At 49.2% G+C, this 27,659-nt stretch overlaps 1 protein-coding gene across 3 annotated transcripts in view; it reads right to left on the reverse strand.

Annotated features, from left to right (window-relative positions):
* LOC135811250 (tripartite motif-containing protein 2-like) overlaps positions 1-27,659 on the reverse strand; it is a 252,222-nt gene that overhangs the window by 51,232 nt on the left and 173,331 nt on the right. For all 3 annotated transcript variants that reach the window (XM_065324450.1, XM_065324449.1, XM_065324448.1), the window contains one exon: positions 11,225-11,362. In XM_065324450.1, coding sequence (XP_065180522.1) covers positions 11,225-11,362 — 138 coding nt within the window. The remainder of the gene's footprint in view (positions 1-11,224; positions 11,363-27,659) is intronic.

The following is a 27,659-nucleotide window of genomic DNA, read 5'->3' on the forward strand; positions in this document are numbered from 1 at the left end:
TATCTTTTTGGAAACTATTCTTTATCACGTAGCTCAATATCATCAAATCATTATCCCCTTCGTTTAATCCATCCGGCACGAGCCAACCTGTGGGTGGACCTAATGGATCCACCGACTTGAACGCGGAAATAATAATAATATCGACATCTGTGTCAGATCTGGGTTGAATGGAGCATAATTTCTCGCCGTAAACTCTGAGTGTTAGACTTGGATTGAATGGAGCATGATCACTCACTCTCTGAACTCTACACACTGGGCAAAGCTGTTGAAAGTCAAGTGACTAGCAGCTCACAGATTGATATTGTCTTTGTTGTCTCGGTCGGTGGAGCATGAGACTCTCAATCTCATCGTCATCTTCGAGCCCCACGTTGGGCGCCAATTGTCGTCGGATTTTTTATGCAGACGCTAGGGGACGATAGGCTGTTTAAATATCTCTCTGTACGTCTGCCGTATACAACACACAAAGGTCGAGTTGTTCTTGCTCATTGAGAGTCTCAGGAAGAAGGCGTAGAAGAAACAAGAATGCGTACAATATGCGCATGTGTGCTGTGGCGCAACCTGCGCAGTCTGTGCGCGGTACACAGCCCCGCGAGGACACAGCGCCACACAGTATAAAAAGGCCAAAAGGGGAACTCGTAGATGTCACGGATGGGACCTCCAAGGTCACGGACAACATGTAGACTATTCACACCAACCCGCATCAAATGTATCGTCAGGGAAGCACAAGCGGGAAAAGAGCAGTGCACTTCTAATAATTGTAAATAGCGGACAGCAGAGAGCTTTCTCTCTACAGCAGACCCAGGTTCAATACACGTAGCAAAATCTGGTGGGAAAGCTGAATACCGTAGAGCCGGCCATCACCAATGTATCATGTCTGCAACTCTGCATTCCTGATAGAACTAGTGGTGTTAGGTTTGTTTTCAAACCAGACATGATCACGTGATACTTGTAGACACCAGTCCAAACAGTTGCCCAGTAACATTCCATTACAGCAGTAGTTACAGTAGCTATACCTGACACGATTCTTTCCTTTCATACATACATGTTACGTGTGAATTAGTCAAGTTACTTTCATGTACTCACCATGCATGCGCACGCACACACACACACACACACACATACACACACACACACACACACACACACACACACACACACACACACATATACACACACACACACTCACATACACACACACACTCACACACACACACACACACACGTACACACACACACGCACTTATAGACACCTTCACAACGAATCATACACATGTAAACACACACACGTAATCAACACACGAAGCACAGTTGCCATATAGTTCCGACTAGACCATTCGTGCCATTACTTTTCAAGTCGAATACAATTAACAAGGTAGCAAGTACCGCAATGTCGCGTATAAAAGCATGACCTGTATAGAAGCATGACTCGAATAGAAGCCGATTTTTCGAACCGCGCCGTGACAGAGAAGCACGATTTGAATAGAAGCCGTGCTTCTATTCGAGACAAAAAAGTTGCAACTAGAAACACCATACAACTGCAGGCCACGTAGACAGGCTGCAGAGTACACGTGCAAGTACTGCACATGTACAGTACAAGTCATGTGTGACAGTGCAGTGCAGTGCACTAGTGCGCGCGCACTGCACTGTCGCAGTTTGTCGATTCGTGTCACGCACTGCAGTGCACTACTAGTGTAGACTGAAATTGATGGGGCTCCGTCGACTACAGTCTACACTACATGTAGAGTAGAACCCGGGTTAAGGGTCACACACCGGATTAGGGATCGGAGCCCGGGGGGGGGGGGGGGGGGTGGGGGGACGGGTTCACTTGGCATGTACATTGTGCGGGTGATCCTTATACCGAGGATTTAATTTCCGGCCCAAGGGTGGTCCCCCGTCGGTTTCCAAGGAAGCAGTAATTTTTCACTCCAAACTAATTTTCCGGGGTCCATCTACTAACAAAAAGTCGTTTTGCACACCTTTTTGCCCATCCCAGTACAACTGAGACCAGCTATGTCCGCGCAGAGTTAAGTGGATCCCTAACCCGGGTTCTACTCTAGTAGTAGTACACTGCATAGCACTGTGCATCTTTCCAACAAACCTGGACACATGCCAGAGCAGTAGACTATCCACACTGCAGACCTACAGTGTACCATCATGGAAGACTTCTTGGTGGTCGCAGACGTGATCGTGAGTGCAACACTGCATAGGGCACGCAACACTTCATGCAACGTTGTAGAATGAAACCGCTGCGTAGTTGTTGTTGCAATACCGATTCTCCGTTCGGTCACAGTCATGGCTAGCCAGGGAGAACAAAATTGCTTCAATCCTAGCAGTCGATCCTCATTCTTCCTTCGAGGATTCACCGACAACAGCTGCAAAGATGCCAACACCGACGACAGGAAAGAGAAAAAAACTACAGCCTTACTTTCAAGCTGGATGTCATCAAGTCCGCGAAGGAAATGTCCTGCAGTGCTGCTAGCCGCCTCCACAACGTGAATGAGAGCATGGTTCGTCGCTGGAAACAGAAGGAGGCCAGTCTAAAGGGAATTAGAAATTTCACAACCTGTCGTGATCGTGCACGGGCGCGTAGTCAGCGGTGGCAAAAAGTTGCTTTTGTGTGACCTTGAAGATGAGCTGTTCGGATGGATCGTTGCGGAGCGCCAGCAATGTTGACGAGTAACGTGGAAGTCGGTCCAGACAATGGCTAAGCGGATTCACGACAAGCAAGGAGGACAGGAAACGTTCAATGTAAGTGCTGGAAGGTGTAGGAATTTCATGGAGCATCTTCAACTAATGACAAGAGTGAAGACGCACCAGAGCCATCGAACTCCTGCTGACCTGACCCCCAAGTTGACGGACTTCCTTGTGTTTGTCAGGAAGCTGTTCGCAGACAACAATGATCTAAACCCTGCCAACATCTTTGCCATGGATGAGACTGCCGTTTGGTTTGATGTGACTAGCAACCGGACAGTCAACGAAATTGGCGCCAGGACAATCAGCATTGCCTCACAGGGCATAACAAACAAATTGTCACTGTGGCAGTGACGGCATCTGCGTCTGGTGCAAAGCGGTTTCCCTTTGTCCTCTTCAAAGGCAAGGGCAAGACGGCAGAGGACAGGGAGCTGAAGGCCCGGCGGGACATCGTAGTAGCATTCTCTGACAATGGATGGTTTAACAAAGAGTTGACAATTGATTGGTGTCAGAGAGTGATGGGTTCCATGGCCTTGGGAAAGAGGCTTCTAGTGTGGGATTCTTATCGCTGCCATCTTACCGACTCCATCACTGCAGAGAGGTGGTAAAAACGCATCCTGAGTGCTGTGATCCCTGGTGGATTCACCCCGCTTGTCCAAGCCCCGGATGGCAGCTGGAACAAGCCCTTCAAGAGTAGCATCCGGGAATTGTATGATGAATGGCTGGCAACAGGTGACAAAACTTACACTGCTGCATGCAACATCCGTGCCACTACGAAGTCGAAGCTGTGCGACATCATCGTGAAGTCATGGCGTTCCCTGTCACCAGACCTCGTCAAGAACTCCTTCACCTGCTGCGGACAGGTTCCTGGCACCACTGTTGACCAGGTGTCCTGCTTCAAGGAAGGTCGTCCCACAGCTGATGGACGAGAACGTCTTGAAGAGCTTTTCTCATTGCCGCCTGCGCAGCTGCTGCCAGCCAATGTTGTGGAAGAGTTCGAAGATGAGCTTGACCAAGAGGCGAATGTTCTTGGTGAAGTGGCTGCTGATGATGGTGCTGCTGGCGGCACCTCCAGTGAAGACGACGATGACGACGATGATGTCAACTCTGCTGCGACCGCTGTATCAGCTGCGACTGCCGACTCTCTCTTGACTGAAGAATCTGCTGCAACTGCTCATCTTGAAGTAGCTCATTTCACCATGGAGACTGCCGATAGCGATGATGATCTTGTTGTAGTACTGTAAGTGTAAATTTCCACCCTGGCTTTCCAAATCTTTGTTTTGGTTTGTTGCTGGCAGATTTCAGTCTTTTTACAAGCAAAATTGTCGGGAATTCCTTACCTTGCCATGTTCATTGCTTTTTAATACCGTCAACTTGATTTTGACTTGATTTTGATGTGTCAATTGCAAATCTGAACAGACTTTTGCATCTCAAATATCTCCCTGCCATGTTTTTGCATTTTGTATTTCGTTTTCGTGTATTCTCAGACAATTGGCGTGTCTCAGTCATGAATTTCAAATCCGAGTGGCATATTATCGAGTGATTACCGGACTGACGTACTGTGACTTTGATGTTGACGTAGAAACATGTTTTGAAGAGAAGCATAACTTATATATTATAGAAGCATGGTTTGAACCCCAGCTTATACGGCCGTAAGCACCTGCTTTTATATGCGGCATTACGGTATGTCCTTATTACTGGCACTTTGGCGGTCAGAGCATTGACAAAATAGCACTTTAAAAGATAGCGCTAGTGGCGCCAACTACAGTGACGTGTCCAGGATTTGGCTGAGAGGGGGGGGGGGGGAAGGGGGTGGGGGGGGGGGGGGGAGATGACATGGTGCACATGACTGTAACAATGTACGTCACACTGCTAGCTATCCAACCGATTACAAATTATTACATGACAGGTATTTCTTGCAGACGTACACTAGGCTACAGACTACAGTATCTCATGCTTAGTTACTACATAATTATTGTACAATCATCTGTCATGTTACTTCTACACTACATCAATCACCTCATTTTAGTTCATCTCCATATGGCATGAATCAATTTTTCTGCGTTCCCGGTTCGTAAAGGAACGTATGGAATGGGAGCCTCAGTTCCATATCTCGTCTGCTGGTGCATTGAGAAGCGCAGCAGCGCTTCCGCATGACGAATCCAAATCAAAACAACTCTAGCCAAAAAACTAGCTCAGCGTTCGTCAGGCAAAAAGCGAAAGTCTCAAAGTCAAAGTCAAAAGATCGGGAAGTGAGAGTCAGAAGGTCCACTAGCCACATCTCAGACCCAGACAATCTTTGTGCAAGTCATCTATTGAACTTGCAACGACTTGATCAATCCCACGGTTTCCTGTTGGAACAGGAATTACGCCGTCGCAAGAATGCTCTGCAAAATCCATCCAGGCTCTGCAGCCCAGAGCTTGGCTTCTTTAAGTCCATGGATGTGCCTGAGACTTCGCAGAACAGTCTTCAAGTCAACCAATGCATGATTCGAATCCCGAGGGGGTCATCCTCAAAACACCGTTGTACAATGTTGCAGAAGGATGCGCTTAACGATCCCAAGCTGTGTTTTTCAGTCCCGCTTGGGTAGTGCTGCATTCTGCACATCACTGCACGCCTTTCTCAAGACGCATCGAGCGTGTCCTGGAATGTGAACAAAAGTGTAGACATTGTGTGGAGTCAATCGTTTCATCTGCAGTGCACCGCTACACACCAACGGTCAGTACAGCTGCTTTTGGAAGCTGCTTCCCACCGTGTAGAGTCTACCGCCTGTGCATGCAGCAGTCTGGTGTTTCTTTCAAACCCAGGTCGAACTTTTTGGGGAAAAGGGGAGGGGCGTGGGAAGGGGGGAGGGCGTGCCCCCCCCCCCCCCCCACCCAACCTAAACACACCACTACACCTCATATTTGGCGGTCAGAGTATTGACCAAATAGCGCTCTAAAAGACAGATCTAGTGGTGTCAACTAAATAGTTAAGCAATGAATTTTACAAGTATCAAACAACAATGGGGACCACAGTACTACAATGTCAAAACAGTGAGAACTTTCACACATGCTTCTATCGCACACACAGTTCAGGCTTCAGCTTTGCAATGTACACTGCCTCCAGAACAGCAAGGTGAGATTTGTTGAGCACACACGCTTGAGTGGTGAAGTGAAAAGGAGTGCCATGTTTGCAATGAGTGCCATGTGCATATTTGAACTATGTGTGCAAAAGAAGTATGTGCAAAAGTTCTCACTATTTTGACATTGTAGTACTGTGGTCCCTATTGTTTTTTGATACTATTAAAATTAAGTATTTCACTAGGTGGTTTGGTGCTACTAGCGCTATCTCTTAAAGTGTTATTTGGTCAATGCTCTGACCGGTAAACATGTAGTTGGGGTCACAATAGCTATCATTTACGATGCTATTTTGTTAATGTTCTGACCGCCAAAGTGCTGGCAATAAGGACATGCTTGCTACCTTGTTTATCGCCATTGTATTCGACTTGAAAAGTAATGTTACAAAAGGCCTAGTTAAAACTGTATGGCTTCTGTGATTCGTGTGCTGAATTGCTTTTCTCCAACCAAGAATCTATACACATAAGCCTAGGGGCCATCCATTAAATATAGATATTCATTTAAAAACGAAAACTATTCGTTTAGGGGGGAGGGGGCTGAGCGCCTGTTCGCTCGAAAAATATCGATGCACAGTTTGTATGTGTGGGCACGTCCTGAAGAGAAAAGAAAAAATATCGATACTATGCATCGTTTGTATGTGTTCGTTGCTGAGGGAGGGGGGGGGGGGAGGGGGGTTGAAGAGAAACGACTAGTTTTCGTTTCTAAATGAATATCGGTATTTACGGATGACTTTTAAACACACAAACGTACACAAACACACACACACACACACACATCTCAGATCTGCCTATCGCGGAAGCGATGATAGCGAACAGCTATGTTAGACATAGCAACTTGTGCTGGGATTACACCATTCAACAACTTGCAAGGCTGATGAATTGACCGCCACTAATTTAGCCTGGTATCCACCACACAGCTGATTGAAGTGGCTTTTTCTGGCCACTGAAACCCTATTTTTCATTTTTCTTTTTTTAGTAAAAAAAAGAGAAGAAACATATCAGAACGAGTTATGCAGCAACTATCCACGACTGTAACAAGATGATAAACGGTCAGAATGTCTCAGTAGCCTGTAAGTTTTGTGCCTTCTTATCGCACATTCTGACCGTTTATCATCTTGTTACAGTCGTGGATAGTTGCTGCATAACTCGTTCTGATATGTTTCTTCTCTTTTTTACGTATTATTCCTGGCTCAAAAATTGGTTGTGAGCAACACTGGCTCACACTCAAATCACTGCTTTTCACCAGAAAAATATTATTCCTGGCTCAGTATGCGAATATAAATTATATTTTTTATTTTTTTTATTTTACACACACACACACACCACCACATACTCCGGCACACACACACACACACACACACACACACACACACACACACACACACACACACCTGTCCTGTCCTGTCCTGTAGAGCCACTGCCACAGGGGTCACGTGGACCCCAGCGGGGCATCAGAGAGGAAGATGGAGCACGCAGCCTGATGACGCGGGAGATGGTGGGGCAAACGGAACCGGCGAGAACACACGCATACATGGCTGAACGAATTACGCTGCTGGGCAGTCGGGCGCGGGCCAGTCCTCGAGCACCGGTGACGACCGCGGCCTTGCACAGACCGAAAGCAGCGGGCACACACGGCACAGTGCGCAGCACAGCAGGCATCCTGCACATAGACTTGCCGGGGCTCGGGAGGCTGAGGCTGAGGTGCGGAACAGCGGTGAACAGCTAAACCACCCTTGCTGCGAAACCAACGCCCACAATCTCCACAGTGGCAAGCCCCTCGCTGCTCAGCAATCGGCTTTGCCCGCTCAACCACACATTTGTGGCGAGCGCGATCTCCAGGGCGCGAGAATGACCGATTGCAATCCGCACATACCACTGGGTCAGGCTGAGGCACATTCTCCACAGGCTCGGCGTACATAGTCCGCCAGTCAGCGCGGGACTCACAGGCGATAGGGTACCATTCCTTGGTGAGGCCACGAACTCTTAGGTCGGAGACAACGCAATCCTTCCAGCGCTTGCGAGGGCCATGTGCTGGGCGACGTGTGAGAAGTGAGCCAAACAGGATCTGTCTCGGCATCCGGCTACTGTCCATTCGGGCAACATGGCCCAGCCACTCTAGGCGACGCTGTGCGACCTTCACGCAGATGGTATCAGAGTCACCCCACATCTCCAACAGTTGGGCGTTGGTCGTGTGATTATTCCAGCAATCTCTGCGGGACACACCCAGGATGGAACGGATGCACCGCATATGAAAGACTGACAAACGTTGCAGATCGTGTTGCAATGGTGTCCAACACTCTGACCCATAGAGGAGGAGCGACAGCACACATGCATTAAACACACACCTCTTGATATGCAAATCAAGGTCAGGATTGCTGAAGATGGTTCCTTGCAAGGCCCCACAAGCACGAGAGGCATGCGCAATCCGAGCAGTGATGTCCTGTGTCGACCGGCCACCGTGATGAATGAGAGATCCCAGATACCGGAACTCCGAAACACACTCGATGACCGTGCCAGCTAGCTCGATTCGAGCGCAGTCCCCAGGCGAAACATCCCTACCTGCAACCAAGAACTGTGTCTTGGTAGCGCGAACTTTAAGCCCAAACTCAGCTGCGGTCGTGTCAAACACTGCAAGTGCCATCTCCGCCCCTGCACGAGTCGTCGCGAAAAGTGCTGAGTCGTCTGCAAACTGTGACTCAATGGCAATGGCAATCGGATCTGTCCTGGTAGGCTTGCGGTAAAGGTTATTGTCACCATCACAATGCCGGAACTCAAAAACAACACCGGACATCTCGGACTCGTCGCTGCCACACAGTCACCACCGCCCACATGAAGATGTTAAACAGCACAGGTGCCATGGTGCACCCCTGACGGAGACCATTCGTGACACGGATAGGGTCAGTTGTCGTGTTCTCTACCCGAACCACCGCCGACATGTCAGTGTGAAAGGAACGGATCACAGCAAGCATGGGAGCAGGGATACCCGCTCGGGATAAGACTTCCCACAGGCAATCCCGAGGCACGGAATCATAGGCTTTCTTGAGGTCTATAAATACAAAGAAGCCTTTGCAGTTGTGCTCAATGGTCTTCTCGAGGAACTGCCGAACACTGAAAACCATATCTGTACAAGATCGGCCACGCCTGAAGCCACACTGAGACTCTGGGAGAAAATCCGCAGCCACGGACTGGAGACGAGTCTGGATGACGCTCGCCAAAACCTTGCCCACAACATCCGGCAGTGAGATACCCCGCCAATTATCACAGCGAGATAAATCCCCTTTCTTTGGGATGGGGACCAACGTGGCGTCCACCCACTCCTGCGGGACCACCCCAGCACGCCACACATCGCCAAACAGCTCCACAAGCTTGGCGGTGAGGTCAGGGCCACCCCTCTTCAGCATCTCAGGGAGGATGCCAGAGGCTCCAGCGGACTTGCCGTTCTGTAGGCGGGAGATAGCGCGCTGACTTCACGGAGAGTCGGCGCCTCAGCAAGATGATCAGCCTCCTGTCGCTGTGGGATGTCGTCCAGGGCATTGCGATTCCATGCACTTGCCACGTTGAGAACACCGTCAAAGTGTCTTCCCCACCTATGGCTCTGCTCCTCTGGTGAACTGCAGATGTTACCGTTCTCATCCAGCACGGCGGAAGTGTGCACAGGGGCGAGGCCCCGGGTACAAGACTGGAGGTCATGGATGCACTTCCATACGACCGCTCCATTGAATCTCGACTCTGTGGCCGCCTGTGCCTTTGCCTTTATCCAGTCTACCCTAGCCGAGGATATGAAAGCACGCGCCCTGGATCTAGCCACCTTAAACGCTGTGTAGTGCGAGCAGTCGCGGCTCTGGCCACTACATAGCCAGTCGGTATAGCACCGATTTCGTTCATCTAGCAATAGCTGGATGGCTGACTCTGCCTCCCGAAACCAGTCTGGTTGGCGACGCCGGGAGAAGCCCAAGACAGACGCCGCAGACTTGTCGATAGCCGCTTTGACGTTGGACCATTTCTGATCTATGTCGTGCTGTTCTTGCCATGTATCTACAAGCTCGGGTGCAATGGTAGCTTGGTACCTTTCTGCAGGCGAAGGTGAGTCCGGGCCCGAGGTGCGCACCCGCAGCTGGGCAACATCATAACGGCGGCGCCGCACATTTGCCTGGTCGCGCTCCCGAACTAATCGTCCACACGGGAGTGCAAAAGTTAAACAGAGGAGTTGGTGGTCACTTCCACACTCAGCACTGCGCGCGACCGCAGTGTCCATACACCAACGGCGGTCCTCCTGGCGCACTAGAATGTAGTCGATACAGTGCCAGTTCAAAGTGCCTGGGTGCTGCCAAGTCCGCTTGAAGAGGTCTCGCTTGGGGAACCAAGTGTTACAAATACTCAACTGATTTAATGCAGCAAATGATAGCAGGTCAGCTCCTGAAGAGTTCAGTGCACTTAATCCATGCGAACCACATGCAGTGGACCACTCATCACCCTGCTCACTAGATCTGACTCGAGCATTGAAACCGCCAAGCACTACACAATGGTCAGTCTGGGGTACATCGTACAGAGTGCGTTGTAGATCGTCATAAAATAATTCCTTGCATGCCCGCGACGCAGCAAACGTTGGAGCATAAACGCTGACCAGAGTGAGCCAAACATCCGGTCCATCAGCTGCACAGTACTTCAAACGTACACTCACAATCCGAGAACTCACCGCGTTCCATACGCAGCCGCCAGCCCTCCACGCCGAAGTTGTATCACGATTCAAAACAAGAGCAACTCCCTCACCTCGACGTCGATTATCCTCTTCGCCAGGAGTGGGGCGGCCCGAACAGATCACAGTAAATCCGTTGACAGCGTAGATAGTTTGTCCAAACCAGTGGGTTTCCTGCAGGCCTGCCGCCGCCACTTTCAGCCTTTTCAGTTCAGAAATAACTCGGTGAATTTTTTTGTCTTCCACGACGCGTCCAGAAACACAAGCAGTGTCGATGTTGCCGTCCCGCTCCACCAAGGATCTCACGTTCCATGAGCCCAAACACAGCAGGCAACGTCTCCCTCTCCCTCTCTTCTCTCTGACAGATTTCATCGCGCGATGTTGTGCAAATCCGCTCGGGGGCTTGTCAAACCTCCGCGAGCGGCGACGTCGGGTACAACTAAAAGTGACGGCACCAAATTGCCGTCCCGTCTCTCAGCTGTATGCTTCCCTCTGTCATGCGCTTTCCCTGGCCTAGAGGCGGCCCAAAGAGGGCCACCTCAGGCCTCTGTGAAGTTTACAAAGGTCGAGGACTTGCAGTAAGCAGCAGCTCAAAAAAGCACAACCGTCCCCAGTGAACACAGGGACACACACACACACACACACACACACACACACACACACATACACACACATATACACACACATTATGGACATCCTCCTAGAACAATAGCCTAACCTGGATACGGTGATTGGACTGATCAACAAGCAGCAATCTGCCGTTGGACGAGACAATACCCACTGGGTTGTTGAACTGTCCTGGTCCACTTCCTTTAGTACCAAACTTGTTCAACTGCCTTCCTCCTTTCTCAAACACCTATATGTTGATCATATAAATAGGCGCAATCACACACGCACACCCACCCACACACACCCCATACCATACATACATACCCAGACACATGCATGCTCTCTCACGCGTGCACACACACACACGGAGACACACAGACACACACATATACACACAGATACACAAACACTTGCCTTTTGACATGTTGACCTTTTGACGCTGGAGGTCATGATAGTGATGCTACAACAGAAGCTATAGCAACTTGTACCGGGACTGCACCATTCAATAGAATAATTGACCCGCGCTCCGCGAAAACCGACCTTAGGTGCTTCTAAATTTTTCGAGAAAAAGAACAAAACGTCACGGTCTGTCGATTTTTGAAGATCACAAGGTGAGAGTCATGGCAGAACGAAGCAGAAGACAGTCGCTAGCTCAAATAATTGCTGTGGGCTTCTCCCAGAGGTTTCATCCGAACTCCTTTATGATGAATAGTCATTTTTTGGAATGGTCCAATCGCAGTTCTGATGACAGCAGGGCCAAGGAGAGTTGGATGTGGAATCGCAGGACGCTACCCAGATCGAGCTGGACGGCCATGGGGTGGAGAATTTTGATCAGGCATCAGTTTTGCCACCAGCCCAGCACCTCAATGCCGGCAATAAACAGAGTGCAGACCAAGAAAAATCGGTTCAAGTACTGTCTACAATCCAGGAGGCGCGCGACAAGTTTGACAAGGGCTGTAGTTGTTCCGCACTGGTGCTGTTTCAAGAGCTTGACACTTGAAACCTTGCTTTACATTTACAACGCACACAGCGCACGTCCTGACCAAGTCAGAGCGCTGCTTGTGTGTAGGCGGAAAGCTAGAGGTGCTCAGGAGACGTGGTGAGGCTACCCAGCGCGTCCAGCATGCTGGGACATGTGATAAGATGGGGCTCAACAATACTACTATGAACTACTAGTCAGTGGCTGGTGTGGAAGTCATGTACATGCATGTCAGGAAGTCTTTGTGTATGCCTCCAGCCCAGGATCAAGCCCTGGGTGCTGAAATCTGTGCAGGCTGCTGTCAGTGCAAGGGAAATCAGCCCAACACAGGAATTGAATGAATTCTGGAAAGCACTGCCTGTGGAAGATGTTGTGGAGCTGAAGCATTTTATAGAGCATTATGCTATAGCTCATGGCCTCCCTTAACCTGCAGATCCACATGGGCACAACAAGCCAGTACCAACCTACATGTATTTGCCCAGTATCACTACGAAGAAGCTTGTTCACCAGGCGTTCACAAAGCCTGGTGGCAAAGCTGCATACAGTACGTTTGGCAAGATTTGGAAAAGAGACTGCCATGATATCACCGATTATGAAACAATGTGTGCGGCAGATGTAGACATAACTAGATGTTCTACTACCAGTACCAGATAAAACTATCAATATTCTTTAACCTGGCATTGATCTGAGCTTCTTCACTACTTTGCACCTGCCTCTACCCGTCACTCTGGCTGGCATATCCTCATACAGAGCCAAATACCTCTTCCAGCAGATTCGTGAGCAACACCATCCACAGAAGAGAGAAAGAATATGTCTATCTCCACAACAGGAAGATCCAATGCCATCATAAACCTTTCCTTTTGAAGATTATGACATGCAGATTTATTCTGCAAAGTTTGGCTGCAATCATGCTGCTTGAATTCTCACAGCATTGGCTCCAAAATTAAGCATAAAATCCAGGATTTTTGCTACTTTTTCTCAAAATATTGTAGGAAAAGTGCAAAGAAATCGTCATTGTATCTAACTGAATATGTATGCAATCCACATCAAACTTCACCCGAAGTTGAAGAAAGGGTCATGGGTCAAGAATCCAGCACAAACTCAATTTCGCCAAAATAGCACCTAAGGTCGGTTTTCGCAGAGCGCTGGTCAGATTGCAAGGCTGAAGATTTGAACTCCGCTATTCAGCCTGGTCTACACCACACTGCAATTTAAAGTGGCTTTTTCTGGCTGATGAATCCCTACTTTTTGATCTTTTTTCTTATTTCTATTCCACAGAAACATCACACCGCATACTCCGGCATGCACTGGTTGTTACCATGCAGCAGAATGAAGGAAAAGCCAGGAGGAGTCTGAGAAAAAGAAGAAAGACGTGTGTGACCATAATCTTCGTGAATCGAACCCGCCACCTCTTGATTGGAAATCGACTGAACTTAGAACTGCACCATATGAGACACACACGCACACACCTGGTCCTGGTCCTGGTAAACACTGCCATTACGGTCACGTGTCCCCTCGCGGGGCCGACAACATGGAAAACGAGGCGCGACGGCAGAAAGTCGGCAGTCTGCCGAGAGATCAGGGACCATGTTCAATCGGCACGACGAGAGGGCCATCTCCGGCGGCTATGGATTTGGAATCCACGAGTAGAGCGGCAGCATCGGCCACAGGCCCCACAGTGGGCCTTGCAATATGAGAGAGCGAGCCGCACACGCTGCGGCGGAGGAGTCGCCTGACCAGCAATGGTAGACACCGCCGTCCGGCACGGAGCCCGAGACGATGTCGCGGGGAGCATCTGGGAGTTGGGGCACTTGTGGGCCGCCAAACCTCCGGCACTGCGGAACCAGCGCTCGCAGGAAGAACATTGTCGGCTACCTCTCTGTTCTGATACAGGTTTGCGGCACTCATCGAGGCATTTATGACGAGGCAAACCACTCCTGGAGAAGAGACAGCCACACTCGGCACAAGGTATCCGCAGGGGCTCACAAACGGGTTCGGGCGGGGGCAGAACACTGCAAGCGGCCCGCCATTCCCGTCTATCCTGGGCCAAGTCATACCATTCGTCGATGCCCAACGCCGCCAGATCCTTCCGCGCAGCATCGCGCCACCTTTTCCTCGGGCCGCACATTGGACGCACAGGATGTAGGGTGCCAAACAGTAGTTGACGCGGGGCACACTCCTCATGCATTCGCACAACATGTCCAAGCCACTCCATGCGGCGCGATGTCAGCAGGCTGGGGATGTCACGGGGCTGACGCGGATTCCACCGCTCCAGAACATCAACCCTGGTCAGTCGTTCGTCCCAGACATTCCGCTGGCTGATACCCATCACGGAACGGATGCAGCGCAGATGGAAAGAGCACAGTGCATCAAGGTCGGGCTTCAACGGCTCCCAACACTCAGCACAGTACAGAAGCAGAGACAGCACGCATGCCCCGTACACAAGCCGCTTTGTAGCAAGTGAGAGGTTGCTGTCAGTGAAAACCGACTGGCGCAGGGCTCCAAATGCACGTGATGCACCGGCAATGCGCGAGCTGATATCTGGGGTAGAGCGGCCATTCATGGGGAGGAGAGAGCCAAGATAACGGAAACTATCTACACACTCGACCACGTCACCCGCCACGTCCAGGGGCAGCCTGTCTGCTTCCGCGAGTCCATATCCAGCAGCCATCACCTTTGTCTTGTCCAGGTTGACTGTCAAGCCGAAAGAATACGCTACATGTATGAATTGGTCAAGGGCCCGCTGTGCACCATCATGAGTGGTCGCCAGCAGAGCAGATTCATCTGCAAATTGACACTCGCGATGGACCTTGCTCTTGTCTGTTGACTTCCGACTGAATAGGAGACTGCCCCCAGGGTTTGTTGCCACAGGAATACCAACGCCAGGAATGTCGGCAACAGCACGATGCCACTGCTGGAAAACGGCCCACATCAACAGATTGAAGAGTACCGGTGCCATGCAGCAACCCTCCCGGAGGCCGTTCCGCACCTCAATTGGTGGCGCATCAACTGCCGGGATCTTCAACGTTGCTGTCATATTGGTGTTGAAAGAGCATATGATATTGATGAGGCGCTCAGGGACACCTGCCTTAGGCATTGGCGGCTGACAGAGTCATATGCCTTACGGAGGTCTACGAAGACTAGAAAACCCTTGCACCGATGTTCGTAGAGCTTCTCTGCGACCTGCCGAACGGCGAAAACCATATCCGTGCATGACCGACCTTTCCTAAAACCACATTGGGAGTCGGGAAGGATGGTCTCGGCCAAAGACTGCAAGTGGCGCTGAATCATGGCAGCAACGACCTTGCCAACCACCTCAAACAAAGCAATGCCCCGCCAATTATCGCATTTGGCAAGGTTGCCCTTCTTCGGGATGGGGACCAGATTGCTAAAACACCCACTCTTGAGGGACTGCTTCGGCCTCCCACACGGTACACACGAGGTCCAAGAGGGCACACATAAGAGCGGGGCCACCGACCTTAACCATCCCAGGTAAGATGTCAGAGCCGCCAGCCGCCTTCCCATTGCTCATGGCTGACACCACACGCTGAAGCTCAGCAAAGTTCGGTGGTTCGCCAAGCTCCTCGACGATGTCCCGCTGTTCCACCTGATCGATAACACCGGAGTCGATTGTGCTGGGGATGTTGTAGACCTTGGTAAAGTGGCGCGACCATCGCTGTCCCTGCTCCGCCGGAGAAGTACAGATGTTGCCATTCTCATCTAGGATTGCCATATTTGGGATTGGCTTGAGGCCAGATCGGGCATCTTGTAAGGACCGTACTCCGGCCCACACGCGTGCGGAATTAAACCGGCCAATCTCAACCCTGCCCGCAACTGTGGCAAACCACTGGTTCTTAGCCGTGCGCACTGCCTGCCTAGCCTGTCGTCGTGCCGTGCGCAGCTTCTGGTAGTCATCGTTCCGACGACCATTCGTTATCCAAGACCGATGGCAGGCATTACGTTCCACCAGTAGCGGCTTCAAAGTATCCCTGCTATCAGCAAACCAGTCCGGCTGTCGGCGACCCTGGCGGCCCAAGGCAGACTGTGCGGCATCTGTCATAGCACTACGGATGTTGTTCCATTTTTCACCAACAGTGGAGCAGGGGTCGGCGGCACTCCTGAGCCTGGCAGCGATACTGTCTTGATACTCGTCAACAACACGGCGGACTTGACCATTGTCATCAGTGGATACAATATCCGGTAAGCGGCACGTTGCAAAACGAGCACTCTTGGACTGTGCGGCCGGCTTCCGCCACCTGACACGACCCAGCCGGAAGCGCATTGCGAGTAGACTGTGATCACTGCCACACTCAGCCGATGGGATAATCTGTGAATCCGTACACCGGTGACGGTCCCTCTGAGCAACTATGATGTAGTCGATGCAGTGCACATGGCGACTCCTAGGGTGCATCCACGTACCCTTCAACTCTGCTTTCTTACAGAACCAAGTGTTACATATCCAGCCCTCATGCATGGCCAAGAAACTGAGGAGGTGCTCACCAGAAGAGTTCAAAATGCCAAGGCCATGTGGGCCACGCACCCTGCACCAGCTGTCCTGACTGTGTCCACTTCCGACCCTGGCGTTGAAATCGTCCAGCAAAATAAATTTTTCACTTGGGGCGATGTTGTTCATGACATTCTGGAGCGACGCATAGAACTCGTCCTTTGCAGAGCGTTTGCTCTGAAAAGTCGGGGCATACGCGGTGACAATGGTAATCCAGTCTGTATTCCCATTTTCCAGTTCGAATCTCAAGCTGAGTGACATGACACGAGCAGAGAGCGGCGACGATTGACACCCACCCGCACGCCAAGCACACACACACACACACACACACGATGATACACACACACATACACACACACACACACACACACACACACACACACACACATACACACACTGTACTGTACTGTATTGACAGCTACCCTAACGGGTCACACCGCCCTCCACCCAAGCATGGGTATGATGAGCGGCAGTGGCAACAAAAACAAAAAAACAGCAAGAAGAGAGAGATAGCAGGAGAAAGACAGCGATAGTAGTACATCTGGTGTGCGACGTATAGAAAAGAGAGATGACAAGAGATACGAACAAAAAGGAAACAATAAGTATTTGAACCTGTATTATTGCAGTTCCGAAATAATCAACCAGGTGATGGAGTGTGAGCACCCGAAGTCCCACCTGGACTCCACTGGAAGAACATTCCACGCAGGGATATCAGCGATAGGCCAAGCGTTGAAAAACAGCCATGAGGACACATCGTCTAGAAGTCCACCGGGCTCGAACTGAAATTGCAGCATCGTGCATGCATACATGTTCGCACGTGCAAGCGAGAAGCATGCAGATCCATCAGTAGATCTACGAGTCATGCAATCAGCTCGATCGTAGTCAGAGCTGACCCTGCAGTGGGTTCTGTTGTCATGTAGATCTACAGTGCTGACCCGCAGAGAAATCCAACCTCATAAATAGAGTATCGCCGCGTTCGAGTGCACATACCAGTATGTGTAGTGTTAGGGCAGTGTAGTGCACAGACCAGTATGTGTAGTGCTAGGGCAGTGTAGTGCACAGACCAGTATGTGTAGTGTTAGGGCAGTGTAGTGCACAGACCAGTATGTGTAGTGTTAGGGCAGTGTAGTGCACAGACCAGTATGTGTAGTGTTAGGGCAGTGTAGTGCACAGACCAGTATGTGTAGTGTTCGGGCAGTGTAGTGTACAGACCAGTATGTGTAGTGTTAGGGCAGTGTAGTGCACAGACCAGTATGTGTAGTGTTAGGGCAGTGTAGTGCACAGACCAGTAAAGGCAGTATGTGTAGTGTTAGGGCAGTGTAGTGCACAGACCAGTATGTGTAGTGTTAGGGCAGTGTAGTGCACAGACCAGTAATATGTGTAGTGTTAGGGCAGTGTAGTGCACAGACCAGTATGTGTAGTGTTAGGGCAGTGTAGTGCACAGACCAGTATGTGTAGTGCTAGGGCAGTGTAGTGTACAGACCAGTATGTGTAGTGTTAGGGCAGTGTAGTGCACAGACCAGTATGTGTAGTGTTAGGGCAGTGTAGTGCACAGACCAGTATACACTCATTGCCGAAGATGCGTTGCCATGGTGCAAAAATGGCGTTGGATGGCTACGCCTGAGCGCTCGCGCTGTCATCGCAGCCCACGACACGTCTTCCTCCTGTGCTTTCTTGACAAAATTATTTGTTTCGCTTTGTCCTTGTTGCTGGAGGGTTTGATTCTTTGAGATACTGTAGAGCGATTTGGAGTTGGTCAGCCGAGAGTAGTCGTGAGAAATGGAGAAAGAATGTAAGAGAACCTGAACTGCGGATAAAGTCGCTCTGTTCCAGCAGAGGCGAGCAGAGGGTTACGATCTCAGTGCCCAGGCACGTCGCTCCTGATTATTAATTTTCGAGTGGCTTGATGTGCAAGTGGCACTCGAAACCAGCACTGTGCAGAGTACCGATGTTCCTGCCAGTGTCGCTGCTTTAGCCGGGCTGGCGCTGGCGTCTCCAGCGCAAGCAGTAGCTAAAACCATTCCTGAACCGGTTCCAGTCGAACAAACTGTCGCTGCAGCTAGTGTTGGTGTTGTTCCTTCGCCTTCAGTGTCCGTGGGGTCAGCCGCAGTGGAATCTGGCACTGACAGCCAACCTGCCAAGAAGCCGAAAAGAACTTCAGGCAAGGGCTACTACTGTGCTGTTCCGCTCTGCAGTAATCGGTCTTTAGATTATGTCACTTGCATTTCATCGTTTTCCCAGTGATGCAGAAAGGTGCAAGTTATGGCAATTTGAAATTAGGAGGGACGTGGGATCAAATTTCAAGATCACATCAAACACCAGAGTATGCAGCTCTCATTTCAAACAAGATGATTACGTCGGCAAGCTCCTGTCTGGTGAGAAGCCAGAAAGAAAATGGCTCAACCCCACCGCTGTGCCAACCCAGTTCCAGTGGACGGCAACTCCTAAACCAGCGAGACGAGTTCTGAAGAGAAAACGTCAAGAGTCTGAGGAGCCACAAGATATTGATGATGCCGGGGTCGTTTCTGTGGTGTCTGGTGTCTGTTCGGCTATTGACCCAGCACCGACCCCTGGTCCTGTGCAGGGTTTGCCATGTGATCACAGATATATCAGTGTAAGTGACCCGAGTGAAGTTGATGATCACATGCCTGGCCTAGAAAAAAGACTTCAGTGAAATTAAAAATGAGTACGAGAGCCTGAAGTGTGTTTCGATCGATTTAGCCAGCATCAGAAACAATCCTGACAAGTTCAGGCACTTCACCGGGCTGCCTAACTACGCAGTGTTCTCTGCCCTGTTCAAATACCTCGAACCCAAAGCCAAGAGGATGCAAACTTGGCGCGGCCTATCTACCCTTAGACATTTGTATGCCACTGGTCCTCAGCGATGGCCATTAGACGTTTCACCGACACTGGCTGACCATCATCATCACAGAATATGAATTTGTTCCAATAAATACTGCGTGAATGTGAAAAAGATTGTTACATATATTCCACCGGAAATACAAGTTCTATCAACCAACCAAGTATTCCACTTAGCTCAATCTGTGCATTCAGAAATGATTTGTTCCAGTAATAATCTAACATCAGTCCGAAGTTCATTATTCAGAAATGTCTTGTAAGTCAATGTTTTACTATGGTGACAGACCATTTTGATCTCTGCCAATTTCTGGTTTGAAGACATAAAAATGATGATTATTGATCCAGAAAGTCGTTAAAAAATCAGTGCAATCGATGACGAGTTTTCGGTTGTTTGTGAGGGGTTGAGAGGTGAGGTGGAATGAAATGTTGCTTTCGTTCACAGTGTACTGTGTTTATGTTGGACAAGATGATATAATTCACAAACGTCAACAGACATGACGAGGAAAGATCAGAAGAGAAGCCACGATCTAGAAAAACAGTCAGAAGCACAAGCGTGCATGCATACAACATGTCTGTTACGGAAGGTCCAGACAAACTCTGCATGCCATGGCTGCAAAAATCATCCTGCGCAAACAGCAAAGCCGCGACATGTGAACAGCACTCTCCTTATCCGGAAATGCACTGGCAGTATCCACCTTAGCACACTGGATCGTCCCTGCTGATGCAGACGATACACGTGTAGGCTTGCTTTGATGTATCTTGTGATGGCCAGCATTTCGCACGGACGAAACAAAAGTTTGTTCCACCTGCAAACAGATTTCCCTCCAAATGGTGAAGGTGGTGCTCATCAAATAATTGGTACGCACGAAGTTGCTTGTAGCACTGCAAGCTCTCCTTGTCATAATCTTTTTCCGGGGAATTTAACAGATAGTGCTTGACAGCCTCAGTAATGAAGAAAGGGATTTTAGTTAGGCGAGATAGAGACCAGCCAGATGTTATGTGTGAAAAGCTTGGTAGCTTCTTGTACGCTGCCATCACTGGCTTTGGTAATGCAGGCTTGTCTGCCTCCTCGTCTGGAACCCCTTCGCCAGCAGTACTCAAGTGGAGATGTTCACAAGATGAGAAGGTAAAGATCACGTCTGGATACACGCCCTTGGTAGGGAATACTGTCTTTGCAAAGTTGGCGCAGCCCTTGCATGCGTAAGCGCATGATATCCCCACAAGAGGTGGGAGCGCGCAGGACAGAGCTGGACAGAAGTGAATATGGGGCCCTTTCGGTAGCAGCATCAGTTGCTGTTTGCACTGGCCCTGAGCGGCGGGTTTTACAGCAGGTTCAGGAGTGGTTTCAGCTACTAGGTATACTGCTTGCACTGGAGACGCCAGCGCCAGCCCGGCTGAAGCAGCGACACTGGCAGGAACATGGGCACTCTGCGCAGCACTGGTTTCGAGTGCCACTTGCACATCGAGCCCCTTGAAATAATCAGGAGCGACGTGCCTGGGCACTGAGATCGTAACCATCTGCTCGCCTAGGCTGGAACAGAGCGACTTGATCCGCAGTCCAGGTTCTCTCACATTCTTTCTCCATTTCTCACGACTACTCTCGGCTGACCAACTCCAAATCGCTCTACAGTATCTCAAAGAATCAAACCCTCCAGCAACAAGGACAAAGCGAAACAAATAATTTTGTCAAGAAAGCACAGGAGGAAGACGTGTCGTGGGCTGCGATGACAGCGCGAGCCATCCAACGCCATTTTTGCACCATGGCAACACAACTTCGGCAATGAGTGTATTGTGTAGTGTTAGGGCAGTGTAGTGCACAGACCAGTATGTGTAGTGTTAGGGCAGTGTAGTGCACAGACCAGTAATATGTGTAGTGTTAGGGCAGTGTAGTGCACAGACCAGTATGTGTAGTGTTAGGGCAGTGTAGTGCACAGACCAGTATGTGTAGTGTAGTGTAGTGTAGTGTAGTGTTGTGCAGTGTAGTGCACAGCAATGCTATTCTATTCATGAGGTTGGATTTCTCTTTGCCCAGCACTGTGCAGAGTACTTGACAGGCGCTAGGCTCAGAAAGTCTACACTGGATGACATCTATAATACTTCAAGTAGAAGCGTGTGCCACCGGTGTGAAGCATGATCGCTAGATCATCATCGCTTGGTCGTCTTTGAACCGTAGCTGCTAATTTAAAAGCGTTGTTTTCCGTGGGCGGTTTTCTTCGAAATCGGAAAGGTGGCAGTACTTTGCTTCATTGCTATATCGCAGCTTTCTGGATAAAACCACTCTCCAGAAGAAGTTTTTGAGACTTACTTCAAGACTTACTGTTACTTGTCGGAGAGCAAGGTACGACTGATCAGTGCTCATACATTTCAACATGTTCATGGAGAAACTGAGCCCGAGGCTTGCACCTATAATTCGATGACCTCTAGACGATTAATTTTCACCATGGTCACATTAGTCATCTACACTATCGTGGAAAATTCGTTATGAACGGAACATGCTACTCCTAGTCGCAGGGGTTTTATCACTGGCATGTGATGAGTCCGGGGTTCTTGTTTGTAATAGCTGAAAATCGGGAGTTCTTAAACGCAGACTTATCCCACTGCCCTCACCAGTAAGTATTGCTCTATGGTTGCCTCTAGTTCACCATTACGGAAACATTTCGCCTTCAGATAAATTTCTCCTTGGACATTGACCAGGCTGTCAGTCAGAGCTACTTATCCAGTGGTCGCTGCATGCAATCTCTTGTATTCAACATACATGCACAGGACTTTCATTGTTCTTCTCCAGATTCGAGCACTAGTACTAGGTTTTCACATGTCCAGTGATGAAGAGTGAAATACTTGAACAATTACAACTTTCTGTAGAAGGACTACCGGTACGACCACACCAGTATATGAGCAGGTCAGTGGCTGGAAGTCCCCCCACCCCCCCCCCCCCCAAACTAAAACATCTCCCTACGCCACTGCATGCACACACAGTATACACTTCTCGCACTTGTTCACTTCTGAAAACTTGGGTCTCCTCCTCGAGGGAGGGCAGAGAATTTCAAACAGAATCTTTAAAAGGTGATTCAATTGGCTTGTGAACCGCCCAACACCTGAAACCCTCTGAAATGTCCAAACTCTGCGTGGATTTGACAATAATCTCACTTTTGGGCTCATCCCTCCTTTATAAGTGGGTAGGAACAAGGTTCAGAAAGCAGATTGGCAGCATCAGGGCATCGTCCTGGACTTCAACTGCATTTGTAGAGGCTTCAGCTGCCTCTCACTTCAAGTAATACATGTATGTGTTCTCAGACAAGTGGTATTAAGACACACCCAACTTGGCAAGTACACCAGAAGTTTTATGCATAGCAGTTATCTGGCACATATGAACACAAAGAAGGGATGAAAACGGGAAAGGAGGGAGAAAAGTGGCATTGTTCCTAATCTATTATAAAAAGGAGTCACGCCAAATATTGAAATAAATCAGGAAAGATTGAAAGGCTGAAGAATGTGGAGGAGATGACTAAGCGTGGCTGTGAGAAGGAACGGACTCGACACTACACCAAATTAATGGCAAGCGGCTGAATCGGTACACTACTATGTTGTCTTCGGAGATTGGTTGATGGACATTTCTGAGCCAAAGAAATCGGGTGACGGCTCGACCAGGCATCGCCCGCCCGACTTGCAAAATGCCTTCTCTACATCACTGGTTATGCTGATCGGTTTCAGATGAAATCTGACCAGAATTCCACACAGATCTGGTACCAAGCTTGGCCCGCTTTCGAGGCAATCATTAAGGCTGTGGTTGTTGGATTTCGTCTCGGCTGACGCATCATAAAGAACTCGAATCTTCGTTGTCGTGTTGTCAGGCTTCACTACGCAGTGGTGTGGAGTGTTGTGTTTCAAGGCGTCAGTGTTCTCGGTCATGTTGACTGTCTCGATGATGCCACTGTTGAGTTGTCGTTGAATGGTGTCGTTGCATTTGTCGAGGATTTCTGGGGTCTTGGACAGACGCAACACAAGCCAGCGGAGCCGGCCACTTGCAAGCTCGTAATTCTCTGGTAGAGATGTGTCAGTCGCACTATCTTTCTACGGCCATTCAACGCTATACCCCCCGTTGACAAACTTCACCGTCTCATTGAATGACTTCAACACTGCATCTTCAGGCAGCAGAGTGCTGGTGATGCTGGTAATACCGATTTCTTCAAGGGACCAGAACTTCTTCAAGTCGAAGTCGTCATGCTTGTATACATCCGCTGCAGTCAGCATCATGGCGTGGACTTGGGGTAGATCTGCAGACGTGGTAGCCCGACCTGTCAGAACGAATCCAAGCTTGCTGTCCAGAAGAACTAGGCCATCGGAGAATCTGACATGGTCGCTTCCAATGATATCGTAGTAGTAGTCACTACCAATGAGCATGTCTATTGTCACGACTTCTGGTCGATCAGCAATGGGTTCTGCTAAGACCATTCGCTGCAGGCTGGGGTGTTTCCTCATACCGATTGGCAGGCGCCTCATTGTAGAACTGATTTTCGGGGTGATGTTTGCTGTAATGGAGACGTTACCGCCATCAATGGTCTTCACTTGGATTTGGACCCCTTTTCAAGACCTTGGTCTCCCTCTTCTTTGAACCAAACGTAGCAATCGACAGGGCATCTTCACCAATGACGTCGGCATACAAGATATTCTGCGTCGCCTTGCTGATAAAGGACCGTGTAGAGCCGGTGTCGAAAAACACTCGCACTCGGCAAGACCGCTTGCTGTCGTTATCTGTGAGGTCAGCTAAAGCCATCTGCATAAGCAACGCCGATTGGTCTGTGTCACTCACTGTGTGAATTTCCATTGGCTCAAGCTGTCAAATTTGCAATCAGCAAGTGTTGCTGTTTCGAACCGTGCGTTTGCAGATCTTGATTGAAATGGTTTCGCATCTCCATTCCGTGCGTTCGTGCTTTTGCCTCCAAATTTCTCCGGGCACAAGGTTCTGTGGTGAGTGTCGCGTCCACAGTGATAGCATGGTCGAGGATTGTGGCAGTTTCGTGCGGTGTGCCCCGACCGAAGACAGACGAAGCACCGGTTTTCTGTCTTTGCCTTCCTCTACTCTAGCATCACAGACTTCGTACATTCGTCTGTAAAGTGGGTATCTTTGCAGTTAAAGCATCGGGGTGGTGACCGCTGTGCTGTGTGTGATAGTAGAGCTTCTTCCGATGAATGTGTGTAGCTTGGCAAACCGCCAATACTGCGTGGGCTGTCTGTGACTAGCCTACTGTCGGCGTGTGCAGTGCATGTTTCCTTTACTTATATCGTAACAGAACTTTGCATAGTGCGTGGACAATCCGGGCACTGTTTCCGCGTATGATCTCCAATTTGAAAATTACGTTTCTGGCAGCTTTCCCATGACAATGGACAAGAAGATTTTCTGGTTCATATCTTCGCCAACAGCCTTCAGTGATCGCAAATGCCTTTCGATCTGCGTGTGGAGTTTTCTTAGTGCGATGGTGTTGTTTTCTGCCGATGGAATTTCCATTAGCGATTTGTAATGAGCATTGACGACGCGACGCGTTCCTGCTTCCTAAACCGCTCCTTCAACATTTGAAACGCGCCATCGTAATTTGCATCATCTAGCGGTATGCCCTCTAAAACATCCCTTGCGCTGCCTGTAAGACAACCTTTCAAGCAGCTCATCTTTTCTGCATTGGAGATTTTTGATTTATCCACCGAATGTTGAAAAATTCGCAGAATTCATTCCACTGTAGAATAATGCCATTGAATTTTGGCACCTCGAGTTTCGGTAACCTAACCCCAGTGGAGTTGCTAGGAGTCTGGCTGGAGCCCTGAGACATTTTTGCTTTATTTAGATCAACCAGTTCCGTGAGTATGTTCTCCAAATTCCGTGTGTGGGTTCCAAATGTGTCATTTGAGTCTTTGCTTTGTTTCCCATGCACTTCATCAAATTGTAGAATTAGGCTCTTGAGAGTAACTGATTATTTTTCTATTTCAGATGTCCTCTTCCATGTCATCAAGTTCTGACAACTCCCTTTGTTTCATATCTTTGTTGTCCAGCTTCTAAGGATTGCACGAAAGCAGGGTTTTCGTGTACTTGTCTAGTGCCTCATTGGATCCCTCTAAACGTTGGTCAAATTCCATAATTACCTGCCTCGCTGAGGTAATCGCGGTCTCCGAAATTGCATTGCCAATGGCCTTGTTTAAGTCCACTTCCAGTTCTGCCAGGGTTTTGAAATGGCTCGTCGTGCTCCGTTTCCTGGTTTGTAGCCCAGCCGATGGATCCGCCATATTTGCTCGTAGGATCGGGTTTTGGCACCAAAATGTGGTGAACACACGAATATACGAACTCACACTCATCACTGTGACATTGCCATAAATAGTAGAATACTTTCAAGGTTCTATCTTTGCATCTCTCTCTCTCTCTCAGCAAAAGTAAAAAAGCCCTGAAAAGGATGGCACATGCGCCTCACAAGCGGAGCTGGGGAAAGCAAATGACGTCGGGTAGAGCCGACGTGAAAAAAAGTAGTAAAATTATAACTAAGTAATCGAGATTCCAATCACGAAGCTGACGTATGTGACAATTGTCTGAGTCCATGAAAGCAGACTTCAAGCGATCAACAGAGATAAACTGTGATCGTCCACTGACTTCGACGGAGCAGTACTTTGGACTGTTCTTCAAAAGCGAAACAGACCATTGGATGGCACTTGCAAGGGATTCTGCATTGTATCATAATGAACAAAAACTAACGCAAGATAGATGGCAGGTTGATGGGTACGCAGAGAGTGGAACTGCTAGCCGTGTGAGTTGGTGGCTGCAGACGGACCATAGCAGAACGCAAACGGCACACCTACTCTGTAGTGGATAGTGTCAGCTCAGTACTGTTGGCAAGGAATGCACCCGGAATATGTGTGGTTTAGTTCCTTACACTAACTCAGCAGTTAAAGAGGATAGGCCAGATATAACAAAGTTGATATGATGCCGAGGAGCACTAAGAGAAGAGCCTTACTCCAGTGTGCAGTATTTCCAGTGGCAGTGATGATGGCTTTCAGGTGACAATGCAGACGTTCCACCATGCCGTTTACAGCGGGGTGGTGAGTTTTTGGTACGAATACGTGAGGTACTAAAGAGGTGGAGTTAAGTGGACAGGAAGTGAGATTCAAACTGACTACCAAGGTTAGCAGTGTTAGTGCTGAACACGCCGATACGACTGATGCAGTGTGTCAAAACTACTGTGTCGGACTGGATCAGTGGAATAGCTTCAGGCCAATGGTGAATGCCTGGTTAGAAGTACAGCACTGGACAGGATTATGGTGACGGGAATGCAAACATTGACTGTATCATAATTTAGAATTGCAATCAACAGAACTGTTTGGATAGACATACAGTGGAACTCACTCAGTACATACATGGGCGAGGCGTGAACCTGCTATTAGCAGGTTCACGTTTAAAGTTTGGTTCTTCTTCGTCGCCGAGATTTTACTCCCATAAGCACATATACAAATGTGGACGGATACGACATCCTCTGATAAGATGTACTTCGAGTACAACTCGTGTATGACAGACTTTTCAGCTGGGTTCCAACAGAGATTAGAATTAAACACTATTGGTCGGCTGTTTGCGATGCCAAGCAGTAGTCATTGCACCCAGTCGCTGATACTATGGCCGCTCAAGCATGAGCAATTGCTTTTCCCGTTTGAAACGCCAATTGCTTCACCATGGTTGGCTGTTTGCAACGTCGATCAGGAACCTTTGCACCCGCTTGCAGGTACTGTTGCGACTCACTCAAGAGCGATTGCCTTGGCTGTTTGCAACGCAAAATCGGGACTGAGCAGAAGTGTTCGGATTAACCCTTTATGTACGGTGTGTACGCGAATCGATCACATATGATCGATTCATGATCGATCCGTAAAACCTTCGTAACTCCATCATGAATTCAACAATCGAAGGATCTATTCAGTAGCGGAAACTCTAAGCTTTCCAATGCAACAATCGCCGAAGAGGGACGATGTACGAATCCAGAGATATCGCGCCGTATTCTTGTCTCGGCAAATTCAATTTTTTATCGATCTCTTCGCCATTTTAGGGGGAAATCCCTTTTTGTGTGCTCTTTGACCAACTCAGCACATGATAATGACGTAGTTGGCTGAAGTTTGAATCGCCTCGAAAAGAATCCTGTCTTCAAGAGTGGCTAAAGCACTCGACAAGCGCACTGACTA

This window comes from Sycon ciliatum, chromosome 3, assembly GCF_964019385.1.
Source record: "Sycon ciliatum chromosome 3, ocSycCili1.1, whole genome shotgun sequence".
NCBI lineage: Eukaryota > Metazoa > Porifera > Calcarea > Leucosolenida > Sycettidae > Sycon > Sycon ciliatum.